This window comes from Aquarana catesbeiana, linkage group LG04 (genome assembly GCF_042186555.1).
Source record: "Aquarana catesbeiana isolate 2022-GZ linkage group LG04, ASM4218655v1, whole genome shotgun sequence".
Classification (NCBI taxonomy): Eukaryota; Metazoa; Chordata; class Amphibia; order Anura; family Ranidae; genus Aquarana; species Aquarana catesbeiana.
This window is the reverse complement of record NC_133327.1, coordinates 85,788,580-85,805,914: the sequence shown is the minus strand read 5'-3', so window position 1 is coordinate 85,805,914 and position 17,335 is coordinate 85,788,580. Positions and strand designations below refer to the sequence as shown.

Sequence of the window (17,335 nt, the reverse complement as noted above, 5' to 3'; positions counted from 1 at the left end):
TGTGATACCAACCAATAACCCAGGTGCTGCCAGGCGGAAGTGCTCACCACTTAGCACAAAAGCTGTCAAAAAGCCCCCTAGAAAGCTACCGGTCTTGCAGACTAGTTACCCCCCTACTGCATGTTTCCCAATACTGTATTTTTTGTAATTGAAAAAATATGCATACTGTAAATAGTTCTACATTGTAATAACTCTTCCAAAGCACAACCCCTACATGGTATAAGTGACCTGAATCTTACCTAGATGTGCAAATGCCGGCAGGCAAAACAAAGAAAACCTGTCACACATGTATGTTTCACAAATCCCTAACTGGAATAACAAACAAAATAAAAGAGTCACCTACTTCCAGGCTGTCTCCATATAAAGTATTGAACGTTAAAGGGACTTTGAAGGTCCTACACCTTCCTTAATTTATTCACAATAAAAAAATAATTAAAAACCCTTTAGCATTAACCTTTTGCACACAGACATGTCCAGACCTCTTTACCTTGCATCATTGCTACTGTTACATCATCTCCAAATTAGAGCCACACATCTAAACTACATGTGCAAGAATCTTGAATGTCAGTGGAGGAGGCAAAGAACAGAATGAAAGTTCCTGGCTTTCCATTTATGTAACGCAATGGCTACCACTTATATATCGTACGTTATGCCAACACAAGCACCAGGAACAGGTCATTATATAATGAAACATAGGATAATAGTTTCAAAATTAAAACAAATATGATTTATATAAATAATATATAAAAGTTGCCTCCTAAAAAAATGGTTCTTATTCAGTACTTTACCTTAAAAACTATAACCCTTACAACATAAACTAAACATACCTGTGGAAGAGCGAGAAGGTAGGCAACAGACAGAGTCAGGTCGTTCGGCAAAGTGTCGCTCGCCAGCTGGAGCAAAACTGGAATAGACAAAAAAAAAAAAAAAAAAGAAAACAAGAGTCATTACTGTTGCATACACAGCAAATTAAAAATACCCGTTTAATGTAAAGGTGTGATATGGCTACGGTGCTCATTACACGGCACACGGCATAATGTTTTGCGTAATTTAAATGAAAATGCTAGTTGGTATGATTCATGAAGCGATCATGGACTATCAAACCAAAATGCTCCCTTACGTTAATTGTTAGGCAAAATATTTTCCCATTGCTGCTAAACACAAGGAAACAGATGCTGTGGCAGATTGTGGGAAGGGATTCTGCACACATTTCACAGGGATAATCAGTAGGTCATAAAATAAAACCAACCACTGGAAGAAAGTCGAGGACGTTTCAGGAAGAAAAGTGCCGGGACAGCAGAATTCCAGCACATGAGCCCATAAGCCTTGATAGTCCCCATTTTTCCTAATAACAGTGACAGCCTATCACCTACCAAGTAGTAGAAGAGAAATCATAAATAGAGGCAGTAATGTTAGCTTATAAAGGAATAAAGTGTTTCAAATGTTGTGATTTAAAGGGAACCCAGAATAATGCAAATAAAATGTATTAGTGTATTTTTTTAAATGTGCCTATGGTTGTACAACCCCAATTCCAAAACAACGGGATGCTGTGTAAAATCTATATATAAACAGAATGCAATGAGTTTCACATTTCATAAACCAATATTTTATTCACAATAGAAAACATATCAAATGTTTAAACTGAGAAAATCATTCTAAGAAAAAAATAAGGTAATTTTGAAATTGATGGCAGCAACACATCTCAAAAAAAATTGGGACAGGGCAACAAAAAGCTGGCAAAATAAGTGGTACTATGAAGGAAGGTGGAAGACATTTCACAACTAATTAGATTAATTGGCAACAGGTCAGTAACATGATTGGGTATAAAAAGAGCATCTTGGAGAATCAGTGTCTCAGAAGTAAAGCTGGACAGAGGTTCACCAATCTGTGAAAGGTTGCATCTAAAAATTGTTGAACAACTTCAGCATAATGTTCTTCAGTGTAAAATGAAACCCAAAACCAAAAATGTTATATATTGCAGCTTGCCAATAATTATATTTTTCCCCTCTGTTTTCACCTGGTGATCTAGGCAGTAACACACCTCCTGTATTAGAGAGCCCCCACTCTGGATAAAGGACCACAGAGGCACCTTTGGACAGCAGCATTACCCTGGGGGGCGTGTTAGATGTACTAGAAGATTCAGATACACTAACAAACTGAAGCCATACTACACAAGCAGTTACAGCAACATTTTTTTTTGGGGGGGGGGGATAAATGTTTTACATGAATAAATAAAAAACGATCACTGTAAGCCCACCTGTCAGTGATAAATGGCTTGTCTCGTGATTCTTAACTGATACATTTGCAGGAGTTTTCTGTTGAAAAACAATAGGCTAATTGGCTGGATCAGCAGATGAAAATAAAGGAAAAAAAAAAAAACTAAAAAAGAAAAAAGGAATGCAGCCATCACACCTAAGAAGTGGTAAGCTGCAATATAAAAATGTTTGGTTTTGGGATTAAAAACAATTTAATTATATAATCTACAGTACATATCATTTAAAAGATTCCAGGAATCTGGAGATGCCTCTGTATGCAAGGGATAAGGCCGAAACGCAATATTGGATGCCTGTGATCTTCAGACCCTGAGACGACACTGCATTAAAACAAGGCATGATTTGGTGATGGATATCACTGCATGAGCTCAAGAATTCTTCCAAAAAATCACTGTCTGGGAACACAGTTCTCTGTGTCATCCAAAAATGCAAGGTACAGCTCTGTTATGCAAAAAAAAAAAAAAAAAACATATCTGATCATGATCCAGAAATACCACCATTTTCACAGGGCCAAAACTCATTTAAAATGGTCTATTGCAAAGTGGAAATTTGACATTCTTTTTGGCAATCATGGGTGTCACGTCCTACAGACTAAAGAAGAGAGTGACCTTTCAGCTTGTTATCAGCGCTCAGTTCAAAAGCCTGCATCTTTGATGGTATGGGGATACATCAATGCAAATGGGCAGCTTGCATTTCTGGAAAGGCATCATCAGCGATAAAAGATATATCTATCTTAAAACAAAAAATGTACAGTGTTAAAATAAGAGGGGATGCAACACCGTGGTAAACATGGCCCTGTCCCAACCTTTTTCAGACCTGTTGGTGCCATCAGTTTCAAAATCTTTTTTTGTTAAAATGGCACATTTTCTTAATGTAAATATTTGATATGTTTTCTATTGCGAAGGAAATATGGGTTTATGAGATTTGCAAATCATTGCATTCTGTTTTTATGTGGATTTTACACAGCAGTTGTACATGCAGTATACACTGATCAGCCATACCATTATGACCACCCACCATAACATTACCACCTATCTAATATTGAGCAGGTCACCCTCATGCTGCCAAAGCAGCCCTGACCCGTTGAGACATGGACATCACTAGACCTCTGAAGGTATGCTGTGGTATCTGGCACCAAGCTGTCAGTAGCAGATTATTTAAGTCCTGTAAGTTGTGAGGTGGTTTGGACCAAGATCTGGAGACATCGAAGGCCAAGTCAACTCCTCAAAGACACCTTCTTCCATTGCTGTGTGGCCCAGTTCTGATGCACATGTCCCATTGTAGTAGCTTTTGGCTGTGGACACGGGTCAGCATGGGCAACCTGACCGGTCTGTGGCTATGTAGCCCTATACACAGCAAACTGCAATGCACTGTGTGATCTGACACCTTTCAATTGTAACCAGCAATCTGAGCTACAGTACCTCTTCTATTGGATCGTACTACATGGGCCAGCCTTCACTCCTCTGATGGAGCATTAGGCACCCATGACAATTTTTGGTAGGTCCTGACCACTGCAGACAAGGAGCATCCCACAAGAGCTGCAGTTTTGGAGTCCCTCTGTCGTCTTGCCATTACAATTTTGCCCTTGTCAAAGTCATTCAGATCCTTACGCTTGCCCATTTTTTCTGCTTTCAACACATCAACTTCAAGGACAACATGGTCACTTGCTACCTAATATATTCCAACCACTTTCAGATACCACTGTAATAAGATACTTAACGTTATTCACTTTACTTGTCAGTGGTCATAATGATATGGTGTATACAGTATGTAAGGAAGCAGTCACATTTACTTGTGACGTGTAGGTTGTGCTTCTGGCTTGGCATCACTACTATGCATCAATATTTTAAGTTGCACTGAATAGAGACAACAGACTCTCTAAAGGGCTGATAAGCGTATTTAAGTAGTCATAAGGCAGAGGTGCTATTTCCCCAAAACACAGTTGACCAGTAAAGACAGCATTTCAAATTTTCTATGTGAAATATATTCATAAAAAAAAACATTATTTCCAAATATAAAAATTTCCACACTGAAAAAAAATGAAATATATATATATATATATATATATATATATATATATATATATATATATATATATATATAGACATTGGGGGATGTCTAACTCAGTGATAGATGCCTTTTCAGTAAGTTCACAGCGAACAGGAACTTTAGTTTAAAGCCATGGTAGCCCACTTTTATTAAAAGGAACACAATAAAGGAAAGTTCATACATGCACTTGGATGCCCACACAGGGGTTCTTCTCCCAAAAACAATAACAAATGAAAAATGCTACGCCACCTGGCTCTCTTCAGCAGTACTGCCACTTAGGCTTTATGCTTCAGCCCTCTTGGCCATATAACAGGGTCCCCGTACAACTACTGTACCTCTTTTCAGCTTCCTTGCTGCTCAGGCCTTCCACTTCAGGCTCTCATCTGTCTCCTTGGATGCACACAGCTTCAACGCACACAGTGTCTATCTAGAAAGCAGCCCCTCACTGCTCTGATCCTCAGACTTGGGTCTCTGGCTTCGACTAGTGCACACCTGCACTCTCTGGACTCCTCAGGTGGGTGGAGCCCAGAACCCTAATCCTGACTTAGCTATAAGCCCAGGACCCACCTGCTCAATCAACCAGCCAGACTCCTGGCTGTTCCCAAAACCTGGTCCCAGGATTGGAGATTCCGTCCCACCCATAACGCTATGGAATCTCCAGGCTCCAGGTCCCCAAATGGATTTTACAAACTTTGGAGGAAACTGACAAAACAGATTCCTTCACATAAATACCTCTGGAGCCCCTCAACCTACCTATTTGAGAATCCTGGGCGACAATTACTAGGACAGGGAACTGTACTGTCACATTATATATATATATATATATATATATATATAGTGTAAAGGACTAGTATCAAATGTAGGGCTTTAAGGACACCGCAACTCGCTGGTTCTTCTTTTTACGAGCTTTGTTTGCCCATTTTTATTAAAAGCAAGTTCAGCAAAAAAACATAGGTTTCCCTCGCAGGGGTTTTCAGCATTCCTTTGTCCATCAACAAAATGACTCCTGGTACTCAGACTTCCTATCTGCCGGAGTGGAGCCCAGAACTATGATCAGGTTACACACACTTTAAAAACATCTCTTCTGAGCATCTTCAGCACACTGAGACCTCTTAATATTGGATGCTGAGGTTTTGGCTCTAAGGAAAAGGGTATACCCTTAGAAATGCATAAGCTAGTTGGGTTTAGATGATGTCCTCCAAAGACCCAATCGCATGCGGAGTGGACAGAACTCCTCTTTTACCCGAATGGGCTTTGTCTGTTTTATCATTTGTAAGTAGATACGTTTATTTTCACAAATAAATGGTTATTAAGATAATGCCCTAGGCTGGAGTGCCCTCTTTTTCCTGTGTTTGTTTCCAAATTGGTTGTTGCTGTCAGGAGCAGAAGTCACCTTGATAAGCTATAAGTCACTCATATTATAGCTTACACATGGCTATGGACTCTTCACCCCTACCTGACAGCATTGGCACTTGGTGACTGTCCCAGCACTATCACATACTCACAAGGGAGTCACATGTTCTTCCATATCTGAAAGGACCAGGTATTTCCTTTGCTCACAGTAGCTAAACGAAGCTGTAGAGCAGTGAAAGGACATATTTACTGTAAGGTTTTCCTGTCACTTTGAAGAACCAACAGAAAGTTGCATGAGGTGGAAAAAGGTGGGCTATCCCTCAACGTCCTCTAAGACAGACTGGGGTTGATTTACTTAACTGGAAAGAGTGCACAATCTGGTGCAGGTCTGCACAGAAACCAATCAGCTTCCAGGTATTTTTTGTCAAAGCTTAATTGAACAAGCTGAATTTAGAAGCTGGCTGTCCACCATGCAGAGCTGCAGCCGATTTTGCACTCTCCAGTTTTAGTAAATCAACCCCAATGTTTGCTTATCAGTGCTCTATGTTTTGAGTGGCCCGAAGCATTGAAAACACACTCAAATGGAAGGTACTAGTGTCCCACAGTCAGGGTTTATGGCAGAATATAACATCACTACCCAGTCTGTGGACTGATTAACAGCTGAAGGGGAATAGCTCAATAATTGGTAAACAGTCTCTTAAAGGGTTATCTCTCAATCGTTCTGCAGTCATTATTATTCATACTGCTCCTACATTAACATCCTAGCTTCAAAGGTGACACATAAGTAAACAAAGTAAGAGATTCCATCAAGACGAATTGACAGGTTTGAGATTTCCACATAAATGTTACAAGGCATGAAACACTTTTTAAATAAATGGATTAATAATCATTGTTTATTATCTTCCTATTATTATTATCATTTCCAAAGTAAAGTGCTCATTGAGAATTGCAGGTGATGAGTATCTAACAGCCAAGCTGTGGGTGTTGAGCAGCTTCTTATCAAGGAAAGAGAAATTATCTTTATTGTGATAGCATGTTTGGGGTAGACTTGTGTGGTTTAGATAAGAGGTATCCAATATCAGTTTAAAGGAAAGGAAATGCTGATAGTATAAAAGCTACAATTTGCAGATTGTTTATTGACTTACTTTACTGCATGGACAAAAGTGAAGGAAATAAAACACTGCCATTATTTAAAATATTTTTTCACTTTTACTTAAGTATGAAACCACCTGGTAGGGAGTAGGGGCTCCATACAATTATAATTATCTTTTTACAAAAACTTTTTATTACTCCCAACATTATGCTAAATATTGAATATTCTTTATCCGGGGCATCTCCTACTTATTGGTATCTGCTGAGTGCTTGTACTGCCTCCTTCTTGGTATGCCCTTTATCAATAACTAATGAACATTTTAAACTGTACTTAGCTATTGTTGAGCTTTTGAAAATGCTAACACTTTAAATGTCTCCAGCTCCAGCACTTACTGAGCCACAGACAAGCATGTACCAAGTTAACTCAGCACAAAGTCACAATTCCTAATCTGCATACCTATTCTACATCTGTGATTCAAAGTATTGAGCTCAATGGATCGGCATGGCAGTCAGACAGCTAGATGATGAAGAGCAAAGGGCATGTGGGTGGACAGGGCAGAGCAGGCCCAAGTAAGGAGAGAAAAGAGAGGGGGGAAAGACAAGCACAGAACAGGGTTAAGAAAAAAGGAGGGTTCATAAAAGATGGGGAGGATAGAGTGGGGAAATAAATTATGGAGGGAAGAGATCAGGAGGACAGGTGAGAAAAAGGAAAGAGCAACTGAAGAGATGATGGTGAGGATAGAGCAAGGGGACAGGCCATGCAGAGGACAGACTTTAGGGAGAATACAGCGGGCAAAGAGTGGAGAGGATGTAGAACGCAGAGCGGGCAGATGATTGTGAGGGCAAAATGTGCAGACAATAGAGAGAACAGAGTAGTCAGATGATGGCGAGGACAGAATGTGCAGACAATGGAGAGAACAGAAAAGGCAGACAATGGCGAGGGCAGAAAGTGCAGACAATGGAGAGAACAGAGAAGGCAGACAATGGCGAGGGCAGAATGTGCAGACAATGGAGAGAACAGAGAAGGCAGACAATGGCGAGGGCAGAATGTGCAGACAATGGAGAGAACAGAATAGACAGACAATGACAAGGGCAGAATGTGCAGGCAATAGAGAGAACAGAATAGGCAGATAATGGCGAGGGCAGAATGTGCAGACAATGGAGAGAACAGAATTGGCAGACGATGGCAAGGGCAGAATGTGCAGACAATGGAGAAAACAGAGTAGGCAGACGATGGCGAGGGCAGAATGTGTAGACAATAGAGAGAACAGAATTGGCAGACGATGGCAAGGGCAGAATGTGCAGACAATGGAAAGAACAGAGTAGGAAGAGCATGGGGAGGGCAGAGTGTGCAGACAATGGAAAGAACAGAGTAGGCAGAGGATGGCAAGGGCAGAATGTGCAGACAATAAAAAAAAAGAGTAGGCAGAGGATGATGAGGGCAGAGTGTGCAGACAATTAATCGAGAACAGAGTAGGCAGACAATGGCAAGGGTAGAATCTGCAGACAATGGAGAGAATAAAGTAGGTAGAGAATGGCGAGGGCAGAATGTGCAGCCAATGGAGAGAACAGAGTAGGCAGAGGATGGCAAGGGTAGAGTGTGCAGACAATGGAGAGAACAGAGTAGGCAGAGGATGGCAAGGGTAGAGTGTGCAGACAATGGCGAGAACAGAGTAGGCAGACAATCGAGAGGACAGAGTAGGCAGAGGATAGCAAGGGTAGAGTGTACAGACAATGGAGAGAACAGAGCAGGCAGACGATGGAGAGGACAGAGTAGGCAAAGAATGAAAAAGGCAGAGTGTGCAGCCAATGGAGAGAACAGAGTAGGCAGAGGATGGCAAGGGCAGAATGTGCAGACAATATAGAGAACAGAGTAGGCGGAGGATGGCAAGGGCAGACTGTGCAGACAATGGAGAGAACAGAATAGGCAGATGATGATGAGGGCAGAGTGTGCAGACAATTAATAGAGAACAGAGTAGGCAGACGATGGCAAGGGTAGAATCTGCAGACAATGGAGAGAATAAAGTAGGCAGAGAATGGCGAGGGCAGAATGTGCAGCCAATGGAGAGAACAGAGTAGGCAGAGGATGGCAAGGGCAGAGTGTGCAGACAATGGAGAGAACAGAGTAGGCAGAGGATAGCAAGGGCAGAGTGTGCAGACAATGGAGAGAACAGAGTAGGCAGACGATGGAGAGGACAGAGTAGGCAAAGAATGGCAAGGACAGAGTGTGCAGAGAATAGAGAGAACAGAGTAGATAGATAATGCCGAGAGCAGAATGTGCAGACAATGGAGAGAACAGAATAGGCAGACGATGGCAAGGGCAGAATGTGCAGACAATGGAGAGAACAGAGTAGGGATCTGACGAAGGAGCCGCACATGCTCCGAAACGCGTTACCGCCCCCTTCTCTACACTGACACCATCAGCCTTGTGTGTCCCGCAGTGAATACAGGCTTCCCTGCTGCTACTTTTTCCAACACGCATGAGAACGCTTTACAGCTGCTGGATGGCTCTACACTGCTCTCTACCACCATGCTGAGAATGGACACATGCCACAGATGAGGACTCCTGATTTTATCATGTTTTTTAACACTTAACAATCTTGTAAGTGCTTTTAACCCTTTGTGCACTTTATTAAATTTTGCATACTGCACTTAGAGGCACCTTTCTTTTCCTTTTTTATAGCTTCAGAATTGCTTCTCCTCTAACCAAAGTGCTGCCAGAAGTGCCACCTCATCATTATCATCCCTCTGACCAGTTACCCAACTCCACCAGAGCGCCCTTACCTTCTCTCTGTTTTAGACCATGGTGAGGGCAGAATGTGCAGACAATGGAGAGAACAGAGTAGACAGATGATGGAGAAGACAGGTTGGGAAGCACTGGACAGGACAGAGTGGGCAGCCGATGGTGAGGAAAGAGCAGATAGACAATGGAGAGGACTGTGCAAGCAGAAGACAGAGAGAGAGCAGGTTGAAGATGTAGAGATAGAGTAGGCAAAGGAGGCAAAAATAGCATGAGAGATGAAGAGGACAGTGTGGGCTGAAGATGTAGAGGATATTAGAACAATACAGAAATTGAGTATATAGAAGGGTGTAGTTTGTGAGTTATGTGGAACAAACATTGGGTTCATATGTTGGACGGTGGGCTGGAAACGATGGACTGTCATCAGCTACTGGGGAAGCTGTTCTATAAGCTGAAAAGGCAGGAATGTCTGCATGGAACCACTAACAGCTGACAATGGAATGTGCAATGTAAAAATCCAGCCAGGTGAAGCGTTCACATGAATAGATTGTTCAAAATGCCCATTCCAATGTTGACTGTTAATGTTTATTTGCAGGCAAGCTACCTTTTTCAGATCAGCAGCTGGTAATGTTAGAGCTCCAAGGAGGAACAGCTCCTGGAGCGAAGTCCTCAGACACTATGTTTTGGGATAAAACTGAAAAGCTTCATTTATAAACACAGACTAATTGACTGGCAGGAGGAAGGCTTCTTTAGTAACTGCTCAGCACCTCATAAGGGTATATTAAACCTGCTATTTACGCAGTGGTGATAAAGTCATGTTAACCACAAGGGCAAATATCATCCCAATCATAGTAAAAATGGCCTACATTATAATCTGCACAATTGCCAAGCAGTCCCTTTCCACTGCAAATTCTTTAAGCGCTATATTCATAATGCATTATGTAAATAGCTTAAATTTCTTCATAGCACAGCCCCAAATATTAAAGCAAACAGCATTTGGCTATTTCAGTTTACAGCCTGCAAGGACATATACAGCATTCATTAGCCTCTCCACAGTCCAGTGAAATGCTAATAAATTAAACATATTTCAGCAAGTTAATTTTAAAGCACATTGACATTCGTTTTCAAAATGCCATCGTCGGCATCAAAAGATTTAAACAATAATTACATTTGCCATAAAAGTAGAGATAGAATAAATTGTGCATCTGGTCACAGAAAGAGAAGTCGAAGCGTTTATAATGGTGTCCCATTCTTTACCTGGACTGAAGGCCAAACAGTGCAATCTAACCGCTCCGCAGTTTACGGTTATGTTTATTACCATGGCTCAACAAATACATTTAGATTGTGGTCACTGTCATAAAACTCAGTGGAGTAGGTAAACACTATCTGAAATAAATGAAGCGCTTAATTCTTTCTCTGCTTTAACAAAGCATCCTGCATGCCAGGTTTTGTCTTTCAAGGTTGACTACAAAACTATACACAGATGTTCACAAATCACTCCTGGTCTAAGGCTGCACACAGATGAGCAGATCTCTCACAGAGTATGGCAGGTAATGAAAAAACGAGCCAAGGTATGCTCTGCCACAACATCATTACTAGACATGAGTGTTATTAAAGCTGAATTCAGAGCAAACAGCAAAATATACAATTGGGCTGTTTTTCTGTCCAAAGAGTCCAAAGTTTTACAAAGCCCTACCTACAGCACAATCTGGTGACCTGACTTTTCTCTACTGCAGTTAAAGGATAAGTTCACCTTTGGGAACATGTTACATGTTACATGTTACATGTTCCACCCATTTGTGCCTACTCCTGCAGCCATCCCTTTGACAGCAAGTCGGGGATCTTCTCCCAGCACCCACTGTCAGAGTTTGAAAAGAGCGTGGGCATGTGGTGCTCCTCCCATACGACCGCCTCATTCATTCACAGAATTCTGTGAATGAATGCATACAAAGTTCCATCAGCACCTGCTGGTTGTGGGTGCAATGATTTACAGGCTCACATAAAAAAAAAGGAAATGCACTTTTTCGTTTTTTTACCTGCAAAAAAAATGTGCATTTTTTTTCTTTTTTTAAATGTGAACTTATCCTTTAAGCTCACCCCCCCCCCCCCCCAGCCTGTAACTGGACAGTGAAAGAACAGCAGTTGTACATCTCTCTTTGTGCATACAGCAGAGCCTGATCAGCTGCTAGTGCCGCCCTCGTTCTCTTAGTCTGATACTGACACCAAGGTAAATTCAAGTACTTATTTGAAAATTTTCAAATCAATAATTTCATTAAATGGCATATTTTATATCTGCATATAGTTCTGCTTTAAAAAGTGGTTGCAAAGGCTGAACTTTTTTTTTTACCTTAATGCATTTCCTGCATTAAGATAAAAATGTTCCAGTGCGAGTATCACCCCCTCACCCCCTATAGTTACCGATCCAGCAATGTGCCCGTCTGCAGTGGCGCTGGCCTCTCTCTTTCCCCTCACAGGACTGAGAGGCAGCAGCGGGAGCCATTGGTTCCTTCTGTCAATCAAATCCTGTAAGCAGACAGTGGGGGGCGGGGCCCCGTGGGTCTATAGATGTACACACCCCGGCTCAGAAGCGAGCCTGCAGGTGTGCCCTTATAGGAAGCGGCTTCCAATGGAGGTGAAAAAAACACAAAATGCAGCGCTCTGAAAGAATGATCAAATAAATTCCAACATAGCACTCTATGCATAAACAATACTATTTATTCCATAAAGAAAAAAATGTTTGAACTGTCAAAGTTTAAAATAAATGATAGTGAATGTTACCAGTGACCTCAGAGTGGATAATGGGGGAAACAATCATCCGTGAGGCTCGCTTGGAGATGGTTTGAACATCAATCACCATCCAAGGAAATGGAGGGGAGACAATTCAGTTCCCAGAGGGGGGGGGGGGGGGGGGGGGCGTACTGGCTGCTGGCAAAACCTGCCAACTCCAGGTGGATGCCACGGCTGGATGGTGGTCAGCAGAATGTTTAGAAAGGCAACCTTTCGCATGTGCGTGAAACATGTAGGTCACGGCAACAGAACAGTGGACACTTACACAACTGACTTCAGGACACCTTTCCCCTTCATCTCCGGCACAGCAGTGACGTCACAGAAGGCGCGCTGAGAATATCAACCCTGCTCGGCTTGGTTGCTCCCTCTGGGGCCATTTACATCACACAGGTTGCCTTTCTATCCATTCTGCTGACCACCATCCAGCCGTGGCATCCACCTGGAGCTAGCAGGTTTTGCCAGCAGCCAGTACGCTCCCCCCACTGGGAACTGAATTTTCTCCCCACCATTTCCTTGGATGGTGATTGATGTTCAAACCATCTCCAGGCAAGCCTCCCAGATGATTGTTTCCCCCTTATCCACTCTGAGGTCACTGGTAACGTTCACTGCCATGTATTTTAAACTTTGACTTTTCAAACATTTTTTAACTTTATGGAATAAACAGCATTGTTTATGCATATAGTACTACGTTGGAATTTATTTGATCATTCTTTCAGAGCGCTGCATTTTGTATTTTTTCTTTGACTGTCACATATCTTTCCATGCTGTGCTGGCTGCACTGGGTCTGATCCACTTGTCTGATTACTCCTCATCAGAGCACCCTACTTGGCCCCTAGACTCACAGCGCTCCAGGTGTTCTGTGTTTTTTTTTGTACCTATGAAGGTGCACCGAGAAGAGTACGGGCGTAGAGCCCAGCAGGGGACCCAAGAAGAGGATTTTCAGAGCTGCTCTGTGCAATACCATAGCTCAGAGCAGGTAAGTATAAACCCAATAAAAAAAAAAAAAAAAAACAATATATTTCAGCTTACTAGCCCTTAAAGTGGTGTTCCGGCCGAAATTATACTTTTTAAATAAAAATACCCCTATAATACACAAGCTTAATGTATTCTAGTAAAGTTAGTCTGTAAACTAAGGTCTGTTTTGTTAGTTTATAGCAGTAGTTTGTTATTTTATAAACTTACAGCAGGCCATGGCCATCTTAAATGTGGGCATCTGAAGCCAGACTGTATTTCTTCCTGGATCTCATCCTTGCAGATCTCGCACATGCTCAGTGCAGCACAAGCAGTGTAATAGGTTTCAGGTCAGGTTTCCATAGCAACGGCAGTGTCAGAGAAAGTTGCTGCCCCTTCCCAGAAGGCATTGCAAACAGGAAATGATGCGATGGGCCACGGCCAGGGAGGAGGAAGTGAAAAATGAATACAGCAGATATACAGTAGGTGCTGAGAAAATTTTTTTTTAAATATCCAATTCGTTTACAGTGCACAGTTTAGTGAGGGATGCTGAAGAGTTGTAAAAGTGGGTGGAACTCCACTTTAAATGTGGTGGCTGCATTTATTTTATTTTTTAATGTTAAATATATTTTCTACATATCAGAAACATATCTGTTGATATTGCTAGAAATCTTCTGTTCTTGTAACTTCCCAGGTATTTACATATCTCAAGCAGTGTCATCAGCCTGCCTGCCTAGTTCTCTCTCTGGACTACTGTACACCTCCCTCTATGGTATAGGAATGAAGAGAGAGGCAGAGTCCTTTACTCCTACCCCACCTATTATCCTAGGGTGACAACACTGCTCTTCCAAAAATAAAGTACCGTAAATGAAGGTTGTCACTCTTACTACAGGAAGTGTGTTACTGGCAGGATCACCAGGTAAAAATGATGGGAAAAAAGTCTGGAAAACAAACTAAAACACCCACCACATAACTGGTAGGCTGCAATATATTACGTCTAGAAACACTTTCATCTAAGACATTATAAAGGATAAGAGCAGCTGGTGATTATTATCCGATTAGATTGCCAATTGTGGATAATAAATAGGTACTTCAACACCTTCTAATAGGATGAGTAAAACAAACACACTGATCAGATATTAGGAAGGGTTATGACCATACTAAAAGCAGATACACAGTCTAACGCTAATAATGGCCTTACAATGACTCTGTCTCTTGTCTAGCTCCAATCAGTTGAGTATCTCTTCTTACTTTTAAGTAATTTTGTGAAGCATGTGTGATAGACTATAATAAATGTTTTCGAGTGCATATAGTCAGACGGGCTATGCTGCATTGTATAATGAATAAGAACTGTACAAGGTTATTTCTTGTACATTCTCCCATCTATCTGATGCACTGGCCTTGACATTATTCCCAATGTATCCTGTGAGAGTGGAGGATAACAATGCGGATGGATTCCCATACTCTGCCTTTCTGATGTGGCTTATAGTGGTTCTAAAGCCTTAAGGTTTTTCCCCTTAAATGAGTTGTAAAGGCAGAAGGTTTTTTATCTTAATACATTGTGTGTGTAGCAGCCTCCCCAGTACCCCCTAATTATTTATCTGAGCCCCATCTCTCTCCAGCGATGTCAACGAGTCCCTTGCCTGTCAGGGACTCTCCCCCTTAAGGCTGAGACACAGCAGCAGCACCACTGGCTCCTGCGGCTGTCAATCCGCAGTCCCTGACAGGCGAGTCCCTTGCCTGTCAGGGACTCTCCCCCTTAAGGCTGAGACACAGCAGCAGCACCATTGGCTCCTGCGGCTGTCAACAAAGTCAGTTAGCCAATCAGGCGAGAGAGGGGGTGGGGCTGAATGGACACACAGAGCTGCAGCTCGGATCAGATGCCCCCATAGCAAGCTGCTTGCTGTATACATTATATGCATTAAGGTGAAAAACCTTCTGTGTTGCAAATTCCTAGCCCCCCCATATACTTACCTGTGCCTGATCCGATCCATCAACCTGCATTAGAAAAGCAGCTCGTGGTGCTGCCTCCCTCTTCCCGGGCATTGGCTCCCAGTGCTGTCAATCAAATGTTGTGCCAAGTGAGCGGGGGGCGGGGCCGAGTCCCGCTGTCTGTGTCGTTAGATGCAGACAGGGCGGCATGGCAGCAAGCACGCACGGGTGCCCCCTGGAAGGCGGCTTTCAATGGCTTGCTTTAGAGGAGCCTGGAGCGCCGGTGGCGGACCCCAGAAGAAGAGGATTGGGGCTGCTCTGTGCAAAACCCAGGGTTTATTGAAAAAAACAAAAAGCCAAATGCATACTCACACAAGGACAGATGCAATACGTATGACAAAAATCTCCATTGTTCAAATGCCTTCCAAAAACGCCTATTGTTTGGTCACTTGTCACCACGTTGTTTGATCTTTGGAAATTGTTGTCATGTGTATCTGTCTTTGTGTGAGTATTCATTTGGCTTTTTGTTTTCTTCAATAAACCCTGGGTAATGCACTAGTCGTTAGCGCCCCGTGTGTTCTTTTACAATATAGATTTGTGAAACTGCTGTTGGATTTGGTGTTTTTAGTGTATGTAAACTGTCTATGAAAAGCAACACCAATTTTACTGTAGCAAGAATAGGATACCTTCTATATAACTAGACTGTTTATTTCACCTTCAGATCTCCCTTAAAATCTAAGTTTTTTGGGCAAACACTATTATTAGACTAGTAAGGTATTCAGCTTTGGAAATGCTATTTATATTTACTGCCAACGGTGCCCTTTTGCCCATTTTCTATCAGTCACACAATTTTTTTTATCTCTATCAGCAGAGATTCAGTAATCTCATGCAAGCCTATAATGAAGCCTTTTGCACCCAGAAGTCACTGATATCTAGATGCCCAAGCTGAATTTAGCAGCATCAGTATCATTCAGTTAACTTGATTAAAACTCTATAATTAAATACGCAGATTTTTATTAAGTGTGCATTTGTTTAGTACACGGTTTAATAAAAAACAGGCTCTGTATTTTTTTGTCATCATAGGTTGACAATAGCAGAAAAAAAAAATATTATATATATATATATATATATATGTGTGTATATATATATATATATATATATATATATATATATATATATATATATTTTTTTTTTTTATAAAAGTAATTTAAGATACTGTAACACTAACTGACAATTAATGTATTTTAGATGCACACTGTCATCTTTAGGCCGCAGTGGCATCTGCAGCTGAATGTTTATCTTATAAATGAACCCAAAGCCTGCACTTGACCACTAAGGCTCTATTCGCACTTGGACACCGAAGTCACATGACCAGTCGTTCCTCATGTTTTAAAATAACCACCATTCATATATGTGCGATTTAAAGTGGTTCATGCACTACTTTGGTCGGACTTTCATGTAATTTGAGGGCCATAGACTTCAATGCTAACCTGCAGAAGTTGCATGAAAGTCGTACATAAATGTTCTACAATGCAACAGTTGTCCATTATCACTGGTCAAAGCCAAAGTTGTATCCAAGGTGCACCCATCCAAAGTTGCGTCAAAGTTGCACTCCAAAGTCGGCTCAACTTTAGAGTGGTACAAGTGTGAATGGAGCCTTAATCTTGGTTGACTAAGGGGCATATTTAAACAGTAGGGAATGTAACATCTGCCAAACATTCACTATTCATGATCATTGGTAGGGACCAGAGCTGCCAGCAACAAGCACCTATAGTGTCAGAGTCCCTTGTGCTGCTCGCTTCAGATTTAGCAGTAATCTTCGGACTACTGATACCCCCCATCCACCCCCACAGCGGTAATATTCAAGGCCATGGGGGGGGGGGTAAACAAGCTGAGGGACCTGTCACCTGGCTATGCCTGCCCCCCCCCCACTCATAGAATACTTTTTATTAACAGAAGCTACCCTACTTGTATTAACTGGGGGTTTGGGGGGGGGGGGGGGGTGGAGTAATCAGAAGACTGAATGTTTAATCTAAAGCTATAGCCAGTAGCACAAGATTGCATTGACTGTAAGCAATGTCTATTGTGCTGATTTCTTTTTTTTAATGTTTTGGCTAAACTTAGGCTTTAACCCCTTCACGCTGACTGTACGCAAATA

General features: G+C 41.9%; 1 protein-coding gene across 2 annotated transcripts in view; it reads right to left on the bottom strand.

Annotated features, from left to right (window-relative positions):
• Positions 1 to 17,335, bottom strand: part of NBAS (NBAS subunit of NRZ tethering complex) — a 1,128,646-nt gene that overhangs the window by 475,563 nt on the left and 635,748 nt on the right. For both annotated transcript variants that reach the window (XM_073625355.1, XM_073625357.1), the window contains one exon: positions 828 to 904. In XM_073625355.1, the coding sequence (XP_073481456.1) occupies positions 828 to 904 (77 nt within the window). The remainder of the gene's footprint in view (positions 1 to 827; positions 905 to 17,335) is intronic.